Source organism: Coregonus lavaretus (genome assembly GCF_964263955.1).
Source record: "Coregonus lavaretus genome assembly, chromosome: 25".
NCBI lineage: Eukaryota > Metazoa > Chordata > Actinopteri > Salmoniformes > Salmonidae > Coregonus > Coregonus lavaretus.
This window is the reverse complement of record NC_140012.1, coordinates 31,459,158-31,482,262: the sequence shown is the minus strand read 5'-3', so window position 1 is coordinate 31,482,262 and position 23,105 is coordinate 31,459,158. Positions and strand designations below refer to the sequence as shown.

The window sequence follows — 23,105 nt, the reverse complement described above, 5'->3', positions numbered from 1 at the left end:
TTTTCAGCCTGAAAGCAGGACTTAATTAGGCGGACTAGAGGGAGGGGAGGAAAAGTGTAAATCCCTTATTTGTGTATTAATCAGGATTTGGAGATGAAACAAGAGCCCGTGATTGGATGGAGAAGTCTATTAGTTAGACCCAGGGGTGCGGTGGACTTGTTGAAGGGGGAGTGAGCCCTGGCTATGATTTGCGATACACACACACACACACACACAAACAAATACACTAATACAGTCCACACCCACACTGTGTTAATTTGTAGATTGTACAGACTTTGGTTTTGGTTGTTCCCTATCATATACTGAATATCTGTTACTATGAACTGCGTCTGCTAAATTACCATATTATTAGATTACTATCGGTTAACTTTTATTTTTTGACCCCCGCTTTCCAGGAGACGTTTAAGTTTTATGCAGAAAAGCTGAAAGAGAAGTCCAAGGGATCGCAGCCGAGCGCCGCAGTAGAGGAATAAGACTATTGCTACTCTTCTTCATTCTGTCCTTTTTGTTTTGTTGTAGTTTTTTTTTTAAATAAGCTGTGGAAACAGATCTTGTGGAATACTTTCCAGTATTACTGTGTTATTGGATGTTAAACTCTGCCCACCCTGTTGATTTATGATGATAAAAATTGATGTACAGAAGTATTTATGCAATAAATGTTAGGAACTAGACTGTGACTCTTTATTTTTATTTTTATGGAGACACTTTACAAAGGGAGACTGTGTACATGTAGGTATCTATGTACAGTACCTTTTGTTACAGCCTGAATTCAAAATATTATAAATTATTTTTTTTATCTCACCCATCTACACACAATACCCCATAATGACATTTTTTACATTTTAATCATTTAGCAGACGCTCTTATCCAGAGCGACTTAGTGAGTGCATACAATTTTCATACTGGCCCCCCGTGGGAAACGAACCCACAACCCTGGCGTTGCAAGCGCCATGCTCTACAAACTGAAAACATGTTTTTAGGAATGTTTGCTAATATATAGAAAATTAAATATAGAAATATCTAATTTATATAAGTATTCACACCCCTTTGCTATGACACTCCAAATTGAGCTCAGGTGCATTCAATTTCCTTTGATCATCACTGATGTCACTACAACTTGATTAAAGTCCACATGTGGCCAATTAAATAGTTTGGACATGATTTAGAAAGAAACACGTGTCTTTATAAGGTCCCACATTTTTGAAAGTGCATGTAAGAGCAGGAACTATAGGGCATAAAACAATTTCTAGAGTGTTGAAAGTTTCCACAGTGGTCTCCATCATTGAAAATAGATGGAACTACCCAGACTCTGCTTAGAGCTGGCCGTCCGAACAAACTGAGCAACCGGGCAAGAAGGACCTTGGTCAAAGAGGTGACCAAGAACCCAATGACCACTCTTGGGGATGTGCTGTAGAGACTGACAGAGTTCCTTGGATGAGATGGGAGAACCTGCCAGAAGGGCAAGACTCTACAGCACTTCACCAATCTGGGCTTTATGGGAGAGTGGCCAGACGGAAGCCACTCCTGAGAAAAAGACATGACAGCATGCCTGGAGTTTGCAAAAAGGCAAGTGAAAGACTGAGCATAAGGCAAAAGATTTTGAAGCATAAGGCAAAAGATTGTGGTCTGATGAGACATTTACTATTTGGCCTGAATGCAAAGCGCAATGTCTGGAGAACCAGGCACAGCTCAACACCCGTCAAATACCATCCCTACCGTATAGCATGGTGGTGGCAGCATCGTGCTATGGAGATGCTTTTCAGTGGCAGGGACTGGGAGACTGGTAAGGATAGAGCCAAATACAGGCAAATCCTTGAGAACCTGCTTCAGAGTGCAAACAACAGACTGGGGGGCGAAGATTTACGTTCCAACATGACAATAACCCCAAGCATACAGCCAAAGCAACGCTGGAATGGCTTCAGAATGTGAAAGTCATTAAGTGGCCCAGCCAAAGCCTAGACTTGAATCCCATTGAAAATCTGTGGAAAGACTTGATTGCAGTTTACTGCCACTCCCCATCTAATTTAACAGAGCTTGAGAAAATCTGCAAGGAGAATGGGAGAACATCCCCAAATCCAGATGTGCAAAGCTTACACACAGTTATGACTAGTCTAAGACACTGACCTCTGAACTTGCATTAAGAATATTCGTTTTTCTTAAGCCAAGTTTTAATATCCCTCAGATCTCTCAACTCTTGACCCCTAAATTGCATACATGTATGTAAGGAAGACAGGTTTATTCTATGGCAGTATTAGACGGGATATGATTACATGTATGGAATCGTAAGGGGCACAATGTGAACATACCTCAAGCGGATGTACTTCAGTTGATTTAATCCTTTAATCCAAAACATGGCCGCTGTACATTTATCAGGCTTTTGCACCACTGCAAAATGTACATAATCTCCCAATCTACAACGCCAACCCCTTTTCAGTGTGACTTTCCCAAACCTCTCACTAGCTTTTACTAGACCCTCTACTGGCACACATATTGTTAAGCTTAATAACCTTACATATACAAAAAAGATTAAGCGCTGTAAAAACAAAAATAAGAAAAGAGATTGAAAATGGAACAAGCAAAAGCTTGAGTGGCGCTCTAATCATTTGCCAAGATAAAATAAAATAAAACTCCCTAATTGAAACTCATTTACACAGAATGCAGTACTTTGCTGCCATCGAACGGCAGAGGGTGGTACTGCAACAAGAGCATTGGTTTGTTTTACAGTCCGTTTAGGATGAGACGAGACTGGTTTCTGTATCCATGCTTTCACCAGTCCTGGCTGGACTTCTGCTTGATGAATTTGAGTGACAGGTAGTAGAGCAGCATGAAGCCCACTATGACAGCGATGAGAACCAGGTAGCAGGAGTAGAGAGGGTACTGGTTCATATCCATCGCTTCCACCACCTGGACAGAAACAAAGGTAAGATATATCATCATTATACTATATGGTTGGTCCTCTGTAGCTCAGGTGGTAGAGCATGTTGTTGCAACTCCAGGATATTGGGTTCGATTCCCGGGACCACTCATACATAAGTGTATGTACACATGACTGTTATTCGCTTTGGATAAAAGCGTCTGCTAAATGGCAAATATTATATATTTACAGTACATGTGTGTCCCTACAGTCACGGTTGAAGTGTAGTCGTCTCACACTGGAGAGCTATGTATCTAATGACTCACATGTATGCCATCGATGTTGAGGGTGAAGTTGCCGATGGAGACGGGGTACTTGAGTCCCCTGAACTGGACCTGTAGCATGCCCTCAAAGCCCCAGCGCATGAAGGAGGCATGGGAGAACCAGGACGCCACTGAGGAGAGACACACAGGTCAGAGGTCACAGATGTTGCAGAGTAGACACGTTACACACAAGATGAAAGGTCCCATATTGTCAAGATCATGTAAACTCTCATATGTTTCTAAGGGATTGGGATTGCTAGTATTGCATGTCGCACCACTGAATCTTCAGCCATAAAAGGCCTAGAACGCGGAAAATGTACGAGGACCACAGCAGAGACTTGTGTCCTCCTCACCTAGCCACATGTTCTCCAGGCTGATGACGAAGCCTCCAGTGAGGTAGAACACAGTGAACATAGCATTGCCCATGAAGGCTGATGTCTGTAGGGTGGGCAGGGCTGCAGCCACAAACAGAGCCATGCTGCGGCTGCAGTACACCATGAGCCACACCAGCAGGAAGTTGAGCAGGAAGCGGTCCGGGGCCTGGTTCAGGCCAGCCAGCCAGTAGATGGGTAAGCCGTAGACCAGCGTGAACACACAGTGCTCCGGAAGCTCCCCCAGGACCTGGGTGAGACATACGCACACAATTACGTTTCTGCATCACATTAACTGATATACTCACTAACACCTGCTTACACTGGACCACAGTTTACATAGCATGTAAATACTGTGGCTACATTGCTTTTGTCACTGTGAAAAATGTGTGTCCTCTTTGCAGGGTTTTTACACAACAGTATGAAATCCTCACTGAGGTCAGGTAAGCATGGAGCTATACTGACCCCTAGTGGTTCATGTGTAAACCAACATTTTGAGAACCACTAAATTCATCTTCTTTCTTTCTTTGGCATTTAGCAGACGCTTTTTTCCAAAGCGACCTACATTCATGAGTGCATACATCTTTTACATATTGGTGGTTGCGGGAATCTAACCCATTATCCTGGCGTTGCAAGCAACATGCTCTACCAACTGAGCTACAGGAGGACCAGGACAGCCACGGGCCGATTATTGGTCGGGGGGCCAGAACATAAATCATTTGTAAACTACAAATTGACCACAAGAAGCCCAAACAGATATATTATTTGACAAAAACCGAATCATGACTCAAACCTTGATTATATTGGGATATGATCACATATGGCGTGGAAATACTTGGGAACAGATTTCCTAAATTAAAAACACTTTGAGCTGAGTTCCTGGTGATTTTACAACAATGAAAATTATCTATCTATATTTATATTTTTATTTTTATTTTATTATATTTTGCTCAGAGAACTTGTGGGGCCTAATAATATTGGCCACAGGCTGCCTATTGGGGAACCCTGACAGTGTGAAGAGGTAGCAGTGTGAACTGTTACCTTGGCAAAGAAGTAGGATGTGACATTATACATGCCGTCCTCCAGTTCATGGTACAACATGGCTCTCTCTGTGTGACCTGCGGATGTCCAAAATTAAACAAGGAACAACACTCATTCGCTCATGATGGATCCATCACTCTCAACTGAGCACTCGGATTGGTCACTGTGGCTGCCACTCACACTTTGCTATGACGTCCAGCACCACAGCGAATGGGGTGAGAGCTCCGATCATGTAGAGCAGGGCTACAGTGTCCTGGATTGACAGACGCTCCTCCCCCGCCCCGAAGTACAGGAAGCCAATCAGCAGAGACATGAGCAGAGCCTCGAAGCCGTGCACCAGCAGAGTGACCAGGTCTCGGAAGTCATTGTGCACCTGCCGCCTGGGGAGGAGGAAGACAGGCACTTTCACCATTACTGCACTTTATCCTCTCAGATCACTGGGATGAATCCTAACTTAAGATGTATGCACTTAACTCGGCCATTTGCGTAAATCATGCATTCATGTGAATGGACGATTCTCCGAAAACTGAGACAGAATGTCCCAAGTGCATCATCATCCTACCTGATGAGGATGGTGAACTGGTGTAGTCGGCCTGGCAGGCGGTCCTTTTGTTTGGATATAGTGATCACTTCCTCCTGAGGTGCGGACTGAGTGCTGTATGGGGGACAGACAAACAGAATCACTTGGTTGTTACAATTATGTAAAGGCAAAAGAAGATGTTTGATGCAATGCATTAAAAAGAGCACATTGAAAAGGTCTCTGAGAAGGTCTCAGAAGGTTTCATAAGGGAGACTCACCTCGTGGTGGTCTCCAGGGTTGTGCTTGGCTCCTCTGGCTTCCACATGAAGTCGTCTGTCCCTCTCACCTTCTCCACAAACTGGGCTGACAGCAACCTGGCTCTCTCCAGACACTCAGCCTCTTTCTCTGGGCTGCGCCGGTCTATACTGATCAGATCCACTGAGGGGATAGACACACGCATGATCAGAGATACACACACACACATTCAGATACACTCCACTGACTTCACAGTTTCCCCTTTCTAGATTAGAAGGGAGTAGTGGTGGCTATTCAGCATGATAAATGTCCATTGGGTGGGGGCGTCCAAAGGGGGAGTAACATGGGGAGCAGGTAGCTGACTAGTGATGGCTATTCAGCAGCCTGATGGTCTGGGGATAGAAGCTATTGGCCAGTCTGTTAATGTTTTCCATGATGCTCCTATACTGAGTGATGGAAGCAGAGAGAACAGGCTGTGGCTCGGGTGGCTGAGGTCCTTGATGATGTTCTTGGCCTTGATGATCTTCTTAGCCTTCCTGTGACACCTGGTGTTGTAGGTGTCCTGGAGGGCAGGCAGTGTGCACCCAATGGTGCGTTCGGCTGAGCATACCACCCTCTGTTGTGCCTTGCGGTCAGCGGTGGAGTTGCCATACCAGGCTGTGATGCATCCCGACAGTATGCTTTTGATGGTGCTCCTGTACAACACTGTGAGAGCCCTCGGGGACAGGCCGAATTTCTTCAGCCTCCTGAGGTTAAAGAGTCGCTGTCAAGCCTTCTTCACCATGGTGTCAGTGTGGTTTGACCATTTCAGCTCCTTGGAGATGTGTACGCTGAGGAACTTGACATATTTGACCATCTCCACGGCAGCCCCGTTGATACAGAATACCCAACATACAGTATTTCCCTTCCCTTAACCTACCATAGAAGTCGGAGGGGTTGCAGTAGCGGGGGCAGGGGTATCCCAGGGCTGTGAAGTATGGCACCATGTCTTTAGCAGGCCCACAGTAGACGGCTGAGCCAGAGGAGAGCAGGACCACCAGGTCAAAGAGCTGGAAGATGTCTGAGCGTGGCTGGTGGACGGACAGCAGTACCAGGCGGTTCCCTCGGGCCAACCGGGACAGAGTGATCACCAGGTTATGGGCCGTGAAGCTGTCTAGCCCCGACGTGGGCTCGTCTAGGATCAGGATACCTGCACACAGAGAATGTGATAAGATTAGTGCCTTTTACTATGCTCAATAGAGGGTTTCTGGGTACAATAACAATCTGAAGTAGTTAAAAGTACAGGTACAGTAACATTGCATAAAGGAAAATGTCCCTATGTTAATTACAGTACTGAGGGGAGCAAACGTCTCCATCTGGATTATATCAACGCATATCAAAATTAGTCATATTGGTGCATTCTTCATTACTTGCCCTCCCTCATTCTAGATCTCACCAGGGTTCCAGAGCAGCTGCACAGCGATGCTGACCCTCCTCCTCTCTCCTCCAGACACCCCTCTCACCAAGTCATTGCCCACCCGGGTGTGGGCACACTGCCGCAGACGCAGCTCCGCAATGACGTCATCCACCTATACAGGCAGAGCAGCCACAGTCACATCACAAACAGCTGAAGTGTTATGATCATAATTCCTACACTCTAGAATTTAAAAGGGTTCGTCGGCTCTCCCCATAGGAGAACCCTTTGAATAACCCTATTTTGGTTCCAGGTAGAACCCTTTTGGGTTCCATGTAGAACCCTTTCCACAGTGGGTTCTACATGGAACCCAAAAGGGTTCTACCTGAAACGAAAAATGGTTCTATCTGAAACCAATACTGGTTCTACCTGAAACCAAACATGGTTCTACCTGAAACCAAAAATGGTTCTACCTGAAACCAAAAATTGTTCTACCTGGAACCAAAAAAGGTTATGCTGTGGGAACAGCCAAATAACCATTTGAGTGTTTGGAGCTTGTTTATCTGATTTCACTTGAGTTCTACACTGAACAAAAATATAAACTCAACATGCAACAATTTCAAAGATTTTACTGAGTTACAGTTCATATAAGGAAATCAGTCAATTGAAATAAATTAATTAGGCCCTAATCTATGGATTTCACATGACTGGGAATACAGATATGTCGCAGATAACTTTTTTTTTAAAGTAGAGGCGTGGATCAGAAAACCAGTCAGTATCTGGTGTGACCACCATTTGTCTAATGCAGCACAACACATCTCCTTCACATAGAGTTGATCAGGCGTTTCATTGTGGCCTGTGGAATGTTGTCCCACTCCTCTTCAATGGCAGTGCGAAGTTGCTGGATATTGGCGGGAACTGGAAAGCGCTGTCGTACAAGTCAACCCAGAGCATCACTAACATGTTAAATTGTTGACATGTCTGGTGAGTATGCAGGCCATCGAAGAACTGGGGCATTTTCAGCTTCCAGGAATTGTGTACATTATCATGCTGAAGCATGAGGTGATGGCGGCGGATGAATGGCAGGACAATGGGCCTCAGGATCTCGCCACGGTATCTCTGTGCATTCAAATTGCCATCGATAAAATGCGATTGTGTTCGTTGTCCGCAGCTTATGCCTGCCCATACCATAACCCCACCATGAGGCACTCTGTTCACAACGTTGACATCAGCAAACCACTCGCCCACATGACACCATACACTCTGTCTGCCATCTGCCCGGTACAGTTGAAACCAGGATTCATCCGTAAAGAGAACACTTCTCCAGCGTGCCAGTGGACATCGAAGGTGAGCATTTGCCCACTGAAGTCGGTTACAATGCCGAACTGCAGTCAGGTCAAGACCCTGGTGAGGACGACGAGAATGCAGATAAGCTTCCCTGAGACGGTTTCTGACAGTTTGTGTAGAAATTCTTCGGTTGTGCAAACCCACAGTTTCATCAGCTGTCCGGGTGGCTGGTCTCAGACGATCCCGCAGGTGAAGAAGCTGGGTGTGGAGGTCCTGGGCTGGCGTGGTTACACGTGGTCTGAGGTTGTGAGCCCGGTTGGACATACTGCCAAATTCTCTAAAACAATGTGGGACGCGGTTTATGGTAGAAAAATGAACATTAAATTATCTGGCAACAGCTCTGGTGGACATTCCTGCAATCAGCATGCCAACTGCACGCTCCCTCAAAACTTGAGACATCTGTGGCATTGTGTTATGTGATAAAACAGAACATTTTAGAGTGGCCTTTTATTGTACCCAGCACAAGGTGCACCTGTGTAATGATCATGCTGTTTAATCAGCTTCTTGATATGCCACAACTGTCAGGTGGATGGATTATCTTGGCAAAGGAGAAATACTCACTAACAGGGATGTAAACAAATTTGTGCACAACATTTCAGAGAAATAAGCTTTTTGTGCATATGGAAAATTACTGGGATCTTTTATTTCAGCTCATGAAACATGGGACCAACACGTTTCATGTTGCGTTTATATTTTTGTTCAGTATAGCATATTAAACGTGTCAAATAATGTAACGTAACATATATTATACTAAATGGAGTGGCACAGATTTTAGCTACATATAATACGTTTTGCTCTGAGACCAGGCTGTGAGAGTCATTTGTTTCTGGGTGCAGAGACTACTAACATACTCAGTAACATAAAAGATTTACCACAGTTGAACATAAATATACAAATCATACCTGACATTCTGCAGGCCTACAGTACATTATATAGTGCAATGCCTCCTCTTACCATGCAATCTATGTTGCGTTAAATTTTGTTCAGTGTACATTGTTGGATAATGTTGATGGTACTCATTGTGTGCAGGCTTTTGTTCTGGCCCAGCACTTCAGAACATCAGGTCTGTTAGTCCTGGGCTGGAACAAAAGCCTGCACACCCTCTGAGTCCCTGGGATTGGGAAGAACACTGCTATAACTTCCCAGGTGACATGACCCTGGTTCTTTACCAATGCTTACCCTTTGGTCCCTCTGTTTCTGGCTGAAGTTTGTGGGTAGCCGTAGCTTAGCCACAAAGGCTAGCGTTTCCCTCACAGTAAGGTGAGGCAGCAGGCGGTCATCCTGGCGGACGTGGGCTATGTTCTTCCTCACCAGCTTGGGGTTGCTAGGTTGCCCGTTGATTAGCACCTGGCCAGACGTCATGGAGCCACCCTCACCACGACACGTTATGATGTCCAGCAAGGAGGTCTTTCCACAACCTGTGGACAGACAGGATATGAAAGAGGTTATAGGGCAGATCTTTGCATAGTCCTCATCAGACCATAACTTTTGGGGGAATATCCACACTAGCACACCCACATCTAGAAAAAAGCAATGTATTGGGAATGCATTCTAAGTGGTATGCTAGTTTGGATATTGGAACATACTGTAACTAGGTGAGACTGGGCACAAAGTAACACGGTGCACAATAGTTCACATTAGAAACCACTTAGAAAGCTGTTATTCAATGTGCTAATGCTTGGTTAGTGTATCTACAAGTTTTGCTTAAATCCATAAATATGTTTTTTTGCTTTCCAGGCCGAATTCTAAATATTCTTGCCGCCTCTCTTTTTTGATTATTGACCTGTGGAACATTCACAATATATCTAATAATATATAATTTGTATCAGTAAGAAGAGGTATTTTGATTGGTATAGTTGATGACAATAATTATTGTTGTATTTTCTCACAAGACTCAGATTTGTAGTGGGGGCAAATTGTACTATTTGTAACAATTAACCCCTTACCTAAAATGCTAGTAGCTCAGTATGTACCTGAGCTGCCGATGATGGCCAGCATCTGGCCACTGCGGACTCGCAGGTTGAGTTTGTTTATGGCTGTCTGCTTGTCTCCCTTCATCTCCCAGGGCATCTTAAACTCTGAGAGCTTCTCATACCACGGGATCTGAGCAGCCGTGTCCACCTGACACACACACAGGCACACACACACACACACACACAGGCACACACACACACAGGCACACACACACACACACACACAGGCACACACACACACAGGCACACACACACACAGGCACACACACACACACAGGCACACACACACATTAGGCTTTTGATACTGTGGTGAAGCTGTGGGACAGCTTGTAAGGGAGGACGTCACTAAATCATGAACTACTGTAAGTCGCTCTGGATAAGAGCGTCCGTTAAATTGCTCACAACTGTGCCTGGTTGCAAGTCTCTGCCTGGGACTCTGATATAAGGCAGAGCAGGGCCGGCATTAAGGGCGGGGCCTGGACCGCCCTACCGTACCTCCTTGGCTGTCCAAATAAAATATTGATAATTTATTTGACCAAGACGCACGCCGACAGAAAGACGCATCAATCTCAGATAAAGCATCCGAGCGAGTGAAACAGCGCCCCTCTGTCTCCGTACAGATAAAGCCACCCTGTATCTGATGCTGTCTGGACAGAAGGAGTATAGCATGTCGTACTTTTTCTGGCCAGACTGCATCAGAAATATGGGCTACATATAGTGAGACAAAGGGGCGCTGTTTCGCTCGCCAGTTTCAGCAAAGAGGAAGCGGCGAAGCGAGAGGGCTCACTCTCGCCAAAATCGGTACTGAGTAAACCCAATGCGTTTCTATGGGTATAATATGCAGACCTAAACTTGTCGCCTGCATTCCCGCCTTTGGGATAACGACTCGCATTGTTAGGGCGGAGACATGAGCATCTCGTCATTATATACTGATCTCTGGTTTCAGCCACTTGCGAATTAGAAAGGTAAATTGGTTGGTGCACAGGGCACTGTTCGGATGCTGGCTTCCCCTAAAGTAAATTGATGTTTTGCCAAAATTATATAATTACTCCTGTCAAAATAAAATAATTAAAATTCTTTACCAGAGAGCTTGATTTAGCCACATAGCTAGGATCATTAGCTTCTTTTTAAAAAATAGCTGTGCATAGGCCTATGCCTATTCGCGCGTGGCAATAGGCCTAGCTGATTATTGAGTTGCGGCTGTCAGTGAAAAGCATCTCATGTGTGAATATAATTCAAAATGTTGAGACAAGAAGAAGGGGTGGGATGTGTGGCGAAGATATGGTCGTCTCTCTCCAGATTGCATGTACTCAGCTCTCCAGAATGTGCTCCGCTGTCTCCCGCCAATTCTTGCACATTCATTGTTTCATTGTGTGTATTGTTTGCCCTTTGATTGATTCGTTTTATCAATTCCTTATTACATATGTTACCAGTAGGCCTAGTAAATGTACCATTTATCCCCGTCATTTGGTTACATACATTTCTGTTAATGCATGTATTATAGTCATTTACTGTTCTCATTCTCGGAGTTCACAACCTGCAACCTACACGTTTTGGTTAACTTCATAACCATCATTTAGGAGTTTTGTAAATTGTTCCATTGTCTTTCATTTGGAGTGCACCATATGAGCATGTGTGTGGTTTATCTGTCCTGATAACGCATTGCACTCGGGGAGAAGTTGTCATTCGCTGCTGGGTAGGGCAGCCGGTGACGAAGAAAGGTAGTGAGGGGGTATTTGGGGAACCAGCTAAGGTAGTGGGGTTGGTAGGAGTGCGAGACATCTCTCCTGCTTTTGAGAACAGACCACGCTTCGCGTTGTAGCATGTTCTTGGACATGCAAATGTAACAGGGTTGGTTATGTTTCCACTTGCCTCTAAAGAAATGTGTATTTAATGTTCAAGCATTCTCATTGGTTGGTTCAACTCTGATGACAATAAGGCGTGTTGTGATTGGCCCCGCTTGCAGCTAGATCGTGAACTTCAGGTCTTCCCAGTTTGAAAATGTGATGCAAGGGGTAGGTCATGTTCTGAATACTGTTTTATATTTTACAATGTGTACAAGGTTGCTGTACGTTACTGATTCATACATGTGTGGGTATATGGTACCTGTTAGGGATTGAGGGGCTTTCTGGGATGTGCTTTGGCATATGATTGCTGTAGATAAGTGTGTTAGCTAGCATACACCGACGTAATGGTCACATGAGCCCACTGCTAACACAGTTGCCTTCATGTTACAGATTTTGCCATCGACAGCCATCAATATCGTTAAGCTTTGCACAACTAACGTGCTGTTTCCCATTTAACAACATAAATAAATGATGCTCAACTGGGACCACTGGCTGATGTGATTTATTAAGAGAAAACTCAAGAAGTACAGTGGTTGCTGATGCACGCCAGAGGCCTAGGTTTCGCTTTCTGCACAACTGGAATTCTCAGGGAGCTCCTGGTAGCATGAGTGAGTGGGGGAAATATTAATGTACTGTTTTTTACTTGTATGTGGTGATGCTATGATTATTTAGTGATGTAATTGTGCTGTTATGCTGGTAACCTTCCGAAGCCAATTAACGTGAGGGCAACGCCATTTTCTACCACACGGTGGCGACAACAATTTATTAAGGCGTTTCTTGTTACTTTTCTGTGTTGATTCTTGGTCTTGTTAGACAACTACTACTGAACTTTTATTTTGAGCGCATTATGTTGAAGCTGATTTTATAGAAGTGTTCATATTGATTGTGTTAAAAATAAAAAAAATGGACTTAATATTTTTTATTTTTAACACAATCAATATGAACACTTCTATAAAATCAGCTTTACGGTGCGTGCATTGAGCCATCGGAAGTGTGTACACAGTCTCAGATCACCAGACTTCTTCCAGACCAGCACGAGCGGGGAGGCATACTCACTGCTGGATTTCCTGATTATCTCTCGCTCTTCCATCTCATCCAAGGCCTGCCTGAGCTTGTCATAATGGTTAGGGGAGAGCCTACGGTAAGGTAGCCTAAAAGGCTTAGTGTCACTGAGTCTGATGCGATGGACATATCCAGTAGCCTTCCCGCAATCTAGTTTGTGCCGGGAGAAGATAGACTCGTAGCGGGCTATAAGCTGAACTAGCCTGGCCTTACACTGTTGCGACAACTGAGTGGACTCAATGTCAATGTCACCTAGCCCTAACTCGTGGTGTGGAGACCAGTGGGGCCAGCCGCAAGGGACGTGGAGCCTTGCACTTCCTCTGGTACTCCTCCAGCCTGCCATGGACCTCCGCAGCCGTCCACTCATGCAATGGTTTGCACATGAATATCAATGACAGCTCTGGGTTCGGACAGTGCTTGATGAACATGACAGTCAGAACACTTGATGGATTGTCTAGCTCCTTGTTCTACCTCTTCAAACAGTCCTCTGCCACCTCTATGGCCCTGTTCAGTCTGATCCAGTAATCAAATGGAGTCTCCCCTTCCATTGGCAACGTAGAATAAACATCAGCTAGGGGCATGTCAGAGTTGATTGTGTCGCTAAAGTGATGCTTCAGAATGTCAAAAACTGGTCTAGGGCCCTGGCTTAAGTCAACGGAGTTACTGCGTAGGCTTACTCTTACCACGTCACGTGCCCGCCCTGACAGCTTACCCAAAACTTCATCTGACCTCTCCTGCCCACCATAGCCCTTCTTCTGCATGTACACTAACATGGTCTCCTCCCACTCATGCACTGTGCATTCCTCTGAACCATCCCCCCTGAAACAGACTGGTTCCCTGACATCATTTTTCACCACTACATTTAGACTAGAGCTGGCCCCAGCCTTGGAACCACCAACATTATCAACCTTCTGTCACACCCCATCTCACATAGCCTTTGATTCCAAACAAGAGGCAATATTTTCACCTATGGAGTAACCTATCTGCTTAACAATGCCCACCAGGAAATCCATAGACACATCCTCCATCCTAGGACTAGGTGAAACTGGCTCGAATGCACCGAGTTGAGGTAGCTCTAAATCATGTGGAAAGCGCACACTTGCCTGTGCAGTTGGCCTGGCCAGAGGTGTGGAAGTAACTGGAGAAATAGTTGCCCCCCCTACCCACTGGCGGTGAAGGGTTAAACATGAAAACTCCCCTACCTCTCCAAAAACGTTCTTTTTTTTTTTTTTTACACAATCAATATGAACACTTCTATAAAATCAGCTTCAACATAATGCGCTCAAAATAAAAGTTCAGTAGTAGTTGTCTAACAAGACCAAGAATCAACACAGAAAAGTAACAAGAAACGCCTTAATAAATTGTTGTCGCCACCGTGTGGTAGAAAATGGCGTTGCCCTCACGTTAATTGGCTTCGGAAGGTTACTAGCATAACAGCACAATTACATCACTAAATAATCATAGCATCACCACATACAAGTAAAAAACTGTACATTAATATTTCCCCCACTCACTCATGCACCAGGAACTCCCTGAGAATTCCACTTGTGCAGAAAGCAAAACCTAGGCCTCTGGCGTGCATCAGCAACCACAGTACTTCTTGAAGCCGGGTCTCGGATCCCTCCACGTGACGTCCGGCGAAGACAAGAAGACGAGTCACGACACCAGTGTAACAGATGTATATCGTACTCTCCTTGCGTTGTTTTCTCTTAATAAATCACATCAGCCAGTGGTCCCAGTTGAGCATCATTTATTTATGTTGTTAAATGGGAAACAGCACGTTAGTTGTGCAGAGCTTAACGATATTGATGGCTGTCGATGGCAAAATCTGTAACATGAAGGCAACTGTGTTAGCAGATGGCTCATGTGACCATTACGTCGGTGGATGCTAGCTAACACACTTATCTACAGCAATCATATGCCAAAGCACATCCCAGAAAGCCCCTCAATCCCTAACAGGTACCATATACCCACACATGTATGAATCAGTAACGTACAGCAACCTTGTACACATTGTAAAATATAAAACAGTATTCAGAACATGACCTACCCCTTGCATCACATTTTCATACTGGGAAGACCTGACGTTCACGATCTCCCCCTAGCTGCAAGCGGGGCCAATCACAACACGCCTTATTGTCATCAGAGTTGAACCAACCAATAAGAATGCTTGAACATTAAATACACATTTCTAAGTGTTTTTAAGTGTTACATTTAAATGTTCTGTCTATGTTCTCTTTCGTTGGCCTAGTCTTTTTAAATGTTTTTAGAATGTATAGTTTTTAGAATACAGGGTGGGTTATGAGGGTCGAACAGAAGGCGATTGCAGACCATGTAGCTGAAAGTGGGGGGTTCTATATTATCACATGTGGGTCTCTGGACTGTATGACTATGTCGTGGTCAAAAGTTTTGAGAATGACAAAAGTATTGGTCTTCACAAAGTTCACTGCTTCAGTGTTATGAGATATTTTTGTCAGATGTTACTATGGTATACTGAAGTATAATTACAAGCATTCCATAAGTGTCAAAGGCTTTTATTGACAATTACATTAAGTTTATGCAAAGAGTCAATATTGGCAGTGTTGACCCTTCTTTTTCAAGACCTCTGCAATCCGCCCTGGCATGCTGTCAATTAACCTCTGGGCCACATCCTGACTGATGGCAGCCCATTTTTGCATAATCAATGCTTGGAGTTTGTCATAATTTGGGGGGTTTTGTTTGTCCACCCGCCTCTTGAGGATCGACCACAAGTTCTCAATGGGATTAATGTCTGGGGAGTTTCCTGGCCATGGACCCAACATTTCAATGTTTTGTTCCCCAAGCCACTTAGTTATCACTTTTGCCTTATGGCAAGGTGCTCCATCATGCTGGAAAAGGCATTGGTCGTCACCAAACTGTTCTTGGATGGTTGGGAGAAGTTGCTCTCGAAGGATGTGTTGGTGCCATTCTTTATTCATGCCTGGGTTCTTAGGCAAAATTGTGAGTGAGCCCACTCTCATGGCTGAGAAGCAACCCCACACATGAATGGTCTCAGGATGCTTTACTGTTGGCATGACACAGGACTGATGGTAGCGTGTTTTCCGGATGCCCCAAACAATCGGAAAGGGGATTCATCCGAGAAAATGACTTTACCCCAGTCCTCAGCAGTCCAATCCCTGTACCTTTTGCAGAATATCAGTCTGTCCCTGATGTTTTTCCTGGAGGTAAGTGGCTTCTTTGCTGCCCTTCTTGACACCAGGCCATCCTCCAAAAGTCTTCACCTCACTGTGCGTGCAGATGCACTCACACCTGCCTGCTGCCATTCCTGAGCAAGCTCTGCACTGGTGGTGCCCCGATCCTGCAGCTGAATCAACTTTAGGAGACGGTCCTGGCGCTTGCTGGACTTTCTTGGGCGCCCTGACGCCTTCTTCACAACAATTGAACCTCCTTGAAGTTCTTGATGATCCGATAAATGATTGATTTAGGTGCAATCTTACTAGCAGCAATATCCTTGCCTGTGAATCCCTTTTTGTGTAAAGCAATGATGACGGCACGTGTTTCCTTGCAGGAAACCATGGTTAACAGAGGAAGAACAATGATTTCAAGCACCACCCTCCTTTTAAAGCTTCCAGTCTGTTATTCTAACTCAATCAGCATGACAGAGTGATCTCCAGCCTTGTCCTCGTCAACACTCATCTGTGTTAACGAGAGAATCACTGACATGATGGCAGCTGGTCCTTTTGTGGCAGGGCTGAAATGCAGTGGAAACGTTTTTTGGGGATTACGTTCATTTTCATGGCAAAGCGGGACTTTGCAATTAATTGCAATTCATCTGATCACTCTTCATGACATTCTGGAGTATATGCAAATTGCCATCATCAAAACTGAGGCAGCAGACTTTGTGAAAATTAGTATTTGTGTCATTCTCAAAACTTTTGACCACGACTGTAGGCTATTACGCTCCTGTGTGCTGTGAATTTGCGTGTTTGTACAACTGCGTTTCATTAGGCTCTGCCCGGTTTGCAGTGAAGTAGTAGTAGAACCTTGGATGTTCAGTTCTCCTTAACCGTATATCTCACTAGTGTGTGTATTGTCAATTTGTAGCACGTTATCGCACTTAATAGCCTGTGTGCCTTACACCTTATTCGGGTCATTGCAGCAATCCTGATTGGGTTACAGAGACTGCAGGAATTTAGCAGGTAGCCTAGCATTTCATGAAAAATATGAAATTGTGTATTTAATAAAGATAATTGTTTGCTATATCTGTGTTGAGTTTTGTTGTGTCTTATCCTCTGACGACGTACCATACCGGTCAAACAAAGGGGGTGGCAGCTTCACAGCTACTCTACTCAATCCAGTACTTGCCCCACCTCTCAGGTGGTCTAGCGAGCTTTATTACAATACTGACAGAATGTAAAAGGCAGGCAAAAATGAGACTGATACAGTCAGTGATAAGGAGCATAGGAAAATTGGGAAGAGTCGAGAGAAAGAATAGAGTGGGAGAAAGGTGTTGTTACCTCATAGTGCAGGTTGCTGACCTCTATCTCATTGCGACCTCCACTGTAGGTGAAGTACAGGCTACTGTCCTCTTCAGAAGAGGAGAACAGCTCAGTGTCTCCTCTCTAAGGAAGGAGTAGAGGTTACTATAGGTTACTGAGTGAGGAAGTGGTCAAGAAGTTACTCAGTTTTGTATTGTGTACACATACCATTCACTTATTCGAGGACCATTCACATATTGTAACTATACTTTCACTGGCATCCATTTACCTGATTTACTATGGTAATAAACCCTTGTATTTCTCTTAGTATATTCTGCCAGACATTTGTCTCAGCAAATCTAAGAACACTGGTGTATCTTTAGGGGCTTCATTTTTTGGCCATCAATGCATCGTACGATGGATTTTATTACCACTTTATCGGACAGTTCTGATGACTCCTGTATAAAAGTGATTAGGTATGATTCCAGATAAACGGATCCTAAACTGAGCGGTGTGTGATGAAAGGTTATACAGCTGGTAAACAGTGTAGGAGACCTCCAGCCTGTCCAGGGTCCACTCAAACAGAGCTACATGTCACCATGATGTAATTTTAAAAAGCCTAGAGATAGATAGGCAGATGCTTGCCACCTCTCTAGAGTAGCATGAATATTCAAATAAAATGTTATTTGTCACATGCGCCGAATACAACAATGCCATTTTAAGAAAGAGTTAAGAAAATATTTACTAAATAAACTAAAGTAAAAAAAAGTAGCACAATAAAATAACAATAACGAGGCTATATACAGGGGGGTACCGGTACCGAGTCAATGTGCGGGGGTACAGGTTAGTCGAGGTAATTGAGGTAATATGTACATTTAGGTAGGGGTAAAGTGATAATAAACAGCGAGTAGCAGCAGTGTGTGGGGCTCAATGCAAATAGTCCGGGTAGCCATTTGATTAATTGTTCAGCTGTCTTATGGCTTGGGGGTAGAAGCTGTTAAGGAGCCTTTTGGACCTAGACTTGGCGCTGCGGTACCGCTTGCCGTGCGGTAGCAGAGAGAACAGTCTATGACTTGGGTGGCTGGAGTCTTTGACAATTTTTGGGGCCTTCCTCTGACACTGCCTAGTATAGATGTCCTGGATGGCAGAAAGCTTGGCCCCAGTGATGTACTGGGCCGTACGCACTACCCTCTGTAGCGCTTTGCGGTCGGAGGCCGAGCAATTGCCATACCAGGCAGTGATGCAACCAGTCAGGATGCTCTCGATGGTGCAGCTGTAGAACCTTTTGAGGATCTGAGGACCCATGCCAAATCTTTTCAGTCTCCTAAGGGGGAATAGGTTTTGTCGTGCCCTCTTCACGACTGTCTTGGTGTGCTTGGACCATGATAGTTTGTTGGTGATGTGGACACCAAGGAACTTGAAGCTCTCAGCCTGCTCCACTACTAAGTCTAGGTCCAAGAGGCTTCTAAACAGCTTCTTCCCCCAAGCCATAAGACTCCTGAACATCTAATCAAATGGCTACCCAGACTATTTGCATTGCCCCCCACCCCCCATTTACGCTGCTGCTACTCTCTGTTTATTATCTACGCATAGTCACTTTAATAACTCTACCTACATGTACAGTGGGGAAAAAAAGTATTTAGTCAGCCACCAATTGTGCAAGTTCTCCCACTTAAAAATATAAGAGAGGCCTGTAATTTTCATCATAGGTACACGTCAACTATGACAGACAAATTGTCCAGATAATCACATTGTAGAATTTTTAATGAATTTATTTGCAAATTATGGTGGAAAATAAGTATTTGGTCACCTACAAACAAGCAATATTTCTGGCTCTCACAGACCTGTAACTTCTTCTTTAAGAGGCTCCTCTGTCCTCCACTCGTTACCTGTATTAATGGCACCTGTTTGAACTTGTTATCAGTATAAAAGACACCTGTCCACAACCTCAAACAGTCACACTCCAAACTCCACTATGGCCAAGACCAAAGAGCTGTCAAAGGACACCAGAAACAAAATTGTAGACCTGCACCAGGCTGGGAAGACTGAATCTGCAATAGGTAAGCAGCTTGGTTTGAAGAAATCAACTGTGGGAGCAATTATTAGGAAATGGAAGACATACAAGACCAATGATAATCTCCCTCGATCTGGGGCTCCACGCAAGATCTCACCCCGTGGGGTCAAAATGATCAGAAGAACGGTGAGCAAAAATCCCAGAACCACACGGGGGACCTAGTGAATGACCTGCAGAGAGCTGGGACCAAAGTAACAAAGCCTACCATCAGTAACACACTACGCCGCCAGGGACTCAAATCCTGCAGTGCCAGACGTGTCCCCCTGCTTAAGCCAGTACATGTCCAGGCCCGTCTGAAGTTTGCTAGAGTGCATTTGGATGATCCAGAAGAGGATTGGGAGAATGTCATATGGTCAGATGAAACCAAAATATAACTTTTTGGTAAAAACTCAACTCGTCGTGTTTGGAGGACAAAGAATGCTGAGTTGCATCCAAAGAACACCATACCTACTGTGAAGCATGGGGGTGGAAACATCATGCTTTGGGGCTGTTTTTCTGCAAAGGGACCAGGACGACTGATCCGTGTAAAGGAAAGAATGAATGGGGCCATGTATCGTGAGATTTTGAGTGAAAACCTCCTTCCATCAGCAAGGGCATTGAAGATGAAACGTGGCTGGGTCTTTCAGCATGACAATGATCCCAAACACACCGCCCGGGCAACGAAGGAGTGGCTTCGTAAGAAGCATTTCAAGGTCCTGGAGTGGCCTAGCCAGTCTCCAGATCTCAACCCCATAGAAAATCTTTGGAGGGAGTTGAAAGTCCGTGTTGCCCAGCGACAGCCCCAAAACATCACTGCTCTAGAGGAGATCTGCATGGAGGAATGGGCCAAAATACCAGCAACAGTGTGTGAAAACCTTGTGAAGACTTACAGAAAACGTTTGACCTGTGTCATTGCCAACAAAGGGTATATAACAAAGTATTGAGAAACTTTTGTTATTGACCAAATACTTATTTTCCACCATAATTTGCAAATAAATTCATTAAAAATCCTACAATGTGATTTTCTGGAAAATGTTTTCTCATTTTGTCTGTCATAGTTGATGTGTACCTATGATGAAAATTACAGGCCTCTCTCATCTTTTTAAGTGGGAGAACATGCACAATTGGTGGCTGACTAAATACTTTTTTTCCCCACTGTACATATTACCTCGACTAACCGGTGCCCCCGCACATTGACTCGGTACCGGTACCCCCTGTATATAGCCTCGCTATTGTTATTTTTACTGCTGCTCTTTAATTTTTGTTACTTTAATTTTGTATTATTTTATATTGTATTTTTGTGTGTTTTTTTGTTGTATTCTTTCTTAAAACTGCATTGTTGGTTAAGGGCTTGTAAGTAAGCATTTCACTGTAAGGTCTACACCTGTTGTATTCGGCGCATGTGACAAATAACATTTGATTTGATTTTGATTTGTTGTGTCGTCAGCAAACTTAATGATGGTGTTGGAGTCGTGCCTGGCCACGCAGTCGTGTGTGAACAGGGAGTACAGGAGAGGACTAAGCACGCACCCCTGAAGGGCCCCCGTTTTGAGGATCAGTGTGGCAGATGTGTTGTTGCCTACCCTTACCACCTGAGGGTGGTCCGTCAGGAAGTCCAGGATCCAGTTGCAGAGGGAGGTGTTTAGTCCCAGGGTCCTTAGCTTAGTGATGAGCTTTGTGGGCTCTATGGTGTTGAACGCTGAGCTGTATACAATGAACAGCATTCTCACGTAGGTGTTCCTTTTGTCCAGGTGGGAAAGGGCAGTGTGGAGTGCAATAGAGATTGAGTAATCTGTGGATCTGTTGGGGCGGTATGCGAATTGGAGTGGGTTTAGGGTTTCCAGGATGATGGTGTTGATGTGAGCCATGACCAGCCTTTCAAAGCACTTCATGGCTACAGACATGAGTGCTATGGGGCGGAAGTCATGTAGGCAGGTTACCTTGGCATACTTGTGCACAGGGACTATGGTGGTCTGCTTGAAACATGTAGGTATTACAGACTTGGTCAGGGAGAGGTTGAAAATGTCAGTAAAGACATTTGCCAGTTGGTCCGCGCATGCTCTGAGTACACATCCTGGTAATCCGTCTGGCCCTGCAGCCTTGTGAATGTTGTCCTGTTTAAAGGTCTTACTCACATCGGCTACGGAGAGTGTGATCACACAGGCGTCAGGAATAGCTGTTGCTCTCATGCATGCTTCAGTGTTGCTTGCCTCAAAGCAAGCATAAAAGGCATTTAGCCTGTCTGGTAGGCTCGCGTCACTGGGCAGCTCGCAGCTGCGTTTCACTTTGTAGTCCATAATAGTTTGCAAGCCTTGCCACATCTAACGAGCGTCAGAGCCGGTGTAGTAGGATTCAATCTTAGTCTTGTATTGACGCTTTGCATGTTTGGTGGTTCGTCTGAGGGCATAGCGGGATTTCTTATAAGCGTCCGGATTAGTGTCCCGATCCTTGAAATCGGCAGCTCTAGCCTTTAGCTCGGTGCGGATGTTGCCTGTACTCCATGGCTTCTGATTGGGAAATGTACGTACGGTCACTGTGGGGACAACGTCATCGATGCACTTATTGATAATAATAATAATAGGTCATTTAGCAGACGCTCTTATCCAGAGCGACTTACAGGAGCAATTAGGGTTAAGTGCCTTGCTCAAGGGCACATCGACAGATTTTTCACCTAGTGGGCTCGGGGATTAGAACCAGCGACCTTTCGGTTACTGGCACAACGCTCTTAACCACTAAGCTACCTGCCGCCCCCATGAAGCCTGTGACTGAGGTGGTATACTCCTCAATGCCATCGGATGAATCCCGGAACATATTCCAGTCTCTGCTAGTAAAACAGTCCTGTAGTTTAGCATCAGTATTGAGCAAGTCACTGGTTCTTCCGGCTTAATTGTTTTGCTTGTAAGCAGGAATCAGGGGATAGAATTATGGTTAGATTTGCAAAATGGAGGGCGAGGGAGAGCTTTGTACGCGTCTCTGTGTGTGGAGTAAAGGTGGTCTAGAGTTTTTTTGCTCAGGTTGCACATGACATGCTGGTAGAAATTAGGTAAAACTAATTTATGTTTTCCTGCATTAAAGTCAACGGCCACTAGAACGCCGCTTCTGGATGAGGATTTTCTTGTTTGCTTATGGCCTTATACAGCTCATTGAGTCAATGACAGAAATGATAGAAACTAAACCTAAACATATAGCAAAAAAACAAGTGAATGAACCTAAGAACTAATCTTTTCCCAGTCTGTTTCTCGGTCCCTGTGTGTCCTGTCCCATGTCACTGTACCCGTGTCGAAGGTCAGAGATGGTCTGTAGATGGTCATTGACTCACCATCTGTGGGGGGCCACCGGTAATGATCCCCGTCTCTGGATCTGGCCTGTTGTCCGTCTCTCCAGTATCCATTGCTTGTGGAGTTGTAGGCGGTGGTGGAAGTTCTGAAATAGGGGTCAGTGCCCCATGTGCCTGGTTGGTTCTGAGTCAGTATGTCTCCCTGGTCTTCCCTCTCCTCTCCCAGGCTGACGAAGACTGACTGCACAGCACAGGGGAGACCTGTGACTTATTGTTACCTTTCTCTTAATACAGCCCAAGAGCAAAGTTCCACTGATAAGAGCCCTGTGTTT

General features: G+C 44.8%; 2 protein-coding genes across 2 annotated transcripts in view; one reads left to right on the top strand and one right to left on the bottom strand.

Moving 5' to 3' along the window:
- lrpprc (leucine-rich pentatricopeptide repeat containing) overlaps nt 1-671 on the top strand; it is a 67,783-nt gene extending 67,112 nt beyond the window's left edge. Inside the window, exon 38 of the mRNA XM_084141634.1 lies at nt 396-671. Within this exon, the coding sequence (XP_083997760.1) occupies nt 396-473 (78 nt within the window). The 3' untranslated portion in view covers nt 474-671. The remainder of the gene's footprint in view (nt 1-395) is intronic.
- A 1,655-nt stretch (nt 672-2,326) lies between these two features.
- Nucleotides 2,327-23,008, bottom strand: abcg8 (ATP-binding cassette, sub-family G (WHITE), member 8). Its single transcript, XM_084141635.1, has 13 exons — nt 22,816-23,008; nt 17,483-17,587; nt 10,078-10,225; nt 9,284-9,522; nt 6,800-6,932; nt 6,284-6,553; nt 5,388-5,547; nt 5,152-5,244; nt 4,770-4,969; nt 4,590-4,666; nt 3,531-3,798; nt 3,181-3,308; nt 2,327-2,904 (listed from the first exon to the last, which is right to left on the bottom strand). Exons 1-13 carry the CDS (start codon nt 22,885-22,887, stop codon nt 2,767-2,769), a joined length of 2,031 nt encoding a protein of 676 aa, XP_083997761.1. The 5' UTR covers nt 22,888-23,008; the 3' UTR covers nt 2,327-2,766.
- Nucleotides 23,009-23,105: the final 97 nt, after the last annotated feature.

What these genes read in the sequence shown, in the direction of transcription:
- abcg8 (XM_084141635.1), bottom strand. Translation starts at nt 22,887, where the DNA reads ATGGATACTGGAGAGACGGACAACAGGCCAGATCCAGAGACGGGGATC. An exon ending in AGAAACAGAGGGACCAAAGG is followed by an intron (nt 6,933 to 9,283) that starts GTAAGCATTGGT and finishes CTGCCTGTATAG; the next exon opens with GTGGATGACGTCATTGCGGA. An exon ending in CATCCTACTTCTTTGCCAAG is followed by an intron (nt 3,799 to 4,589) that starts GTAACAGTTCAC and finishes TGTCTCACCCAG; the next exon opens with GTCCTGGGGGAGCTTCCGGA.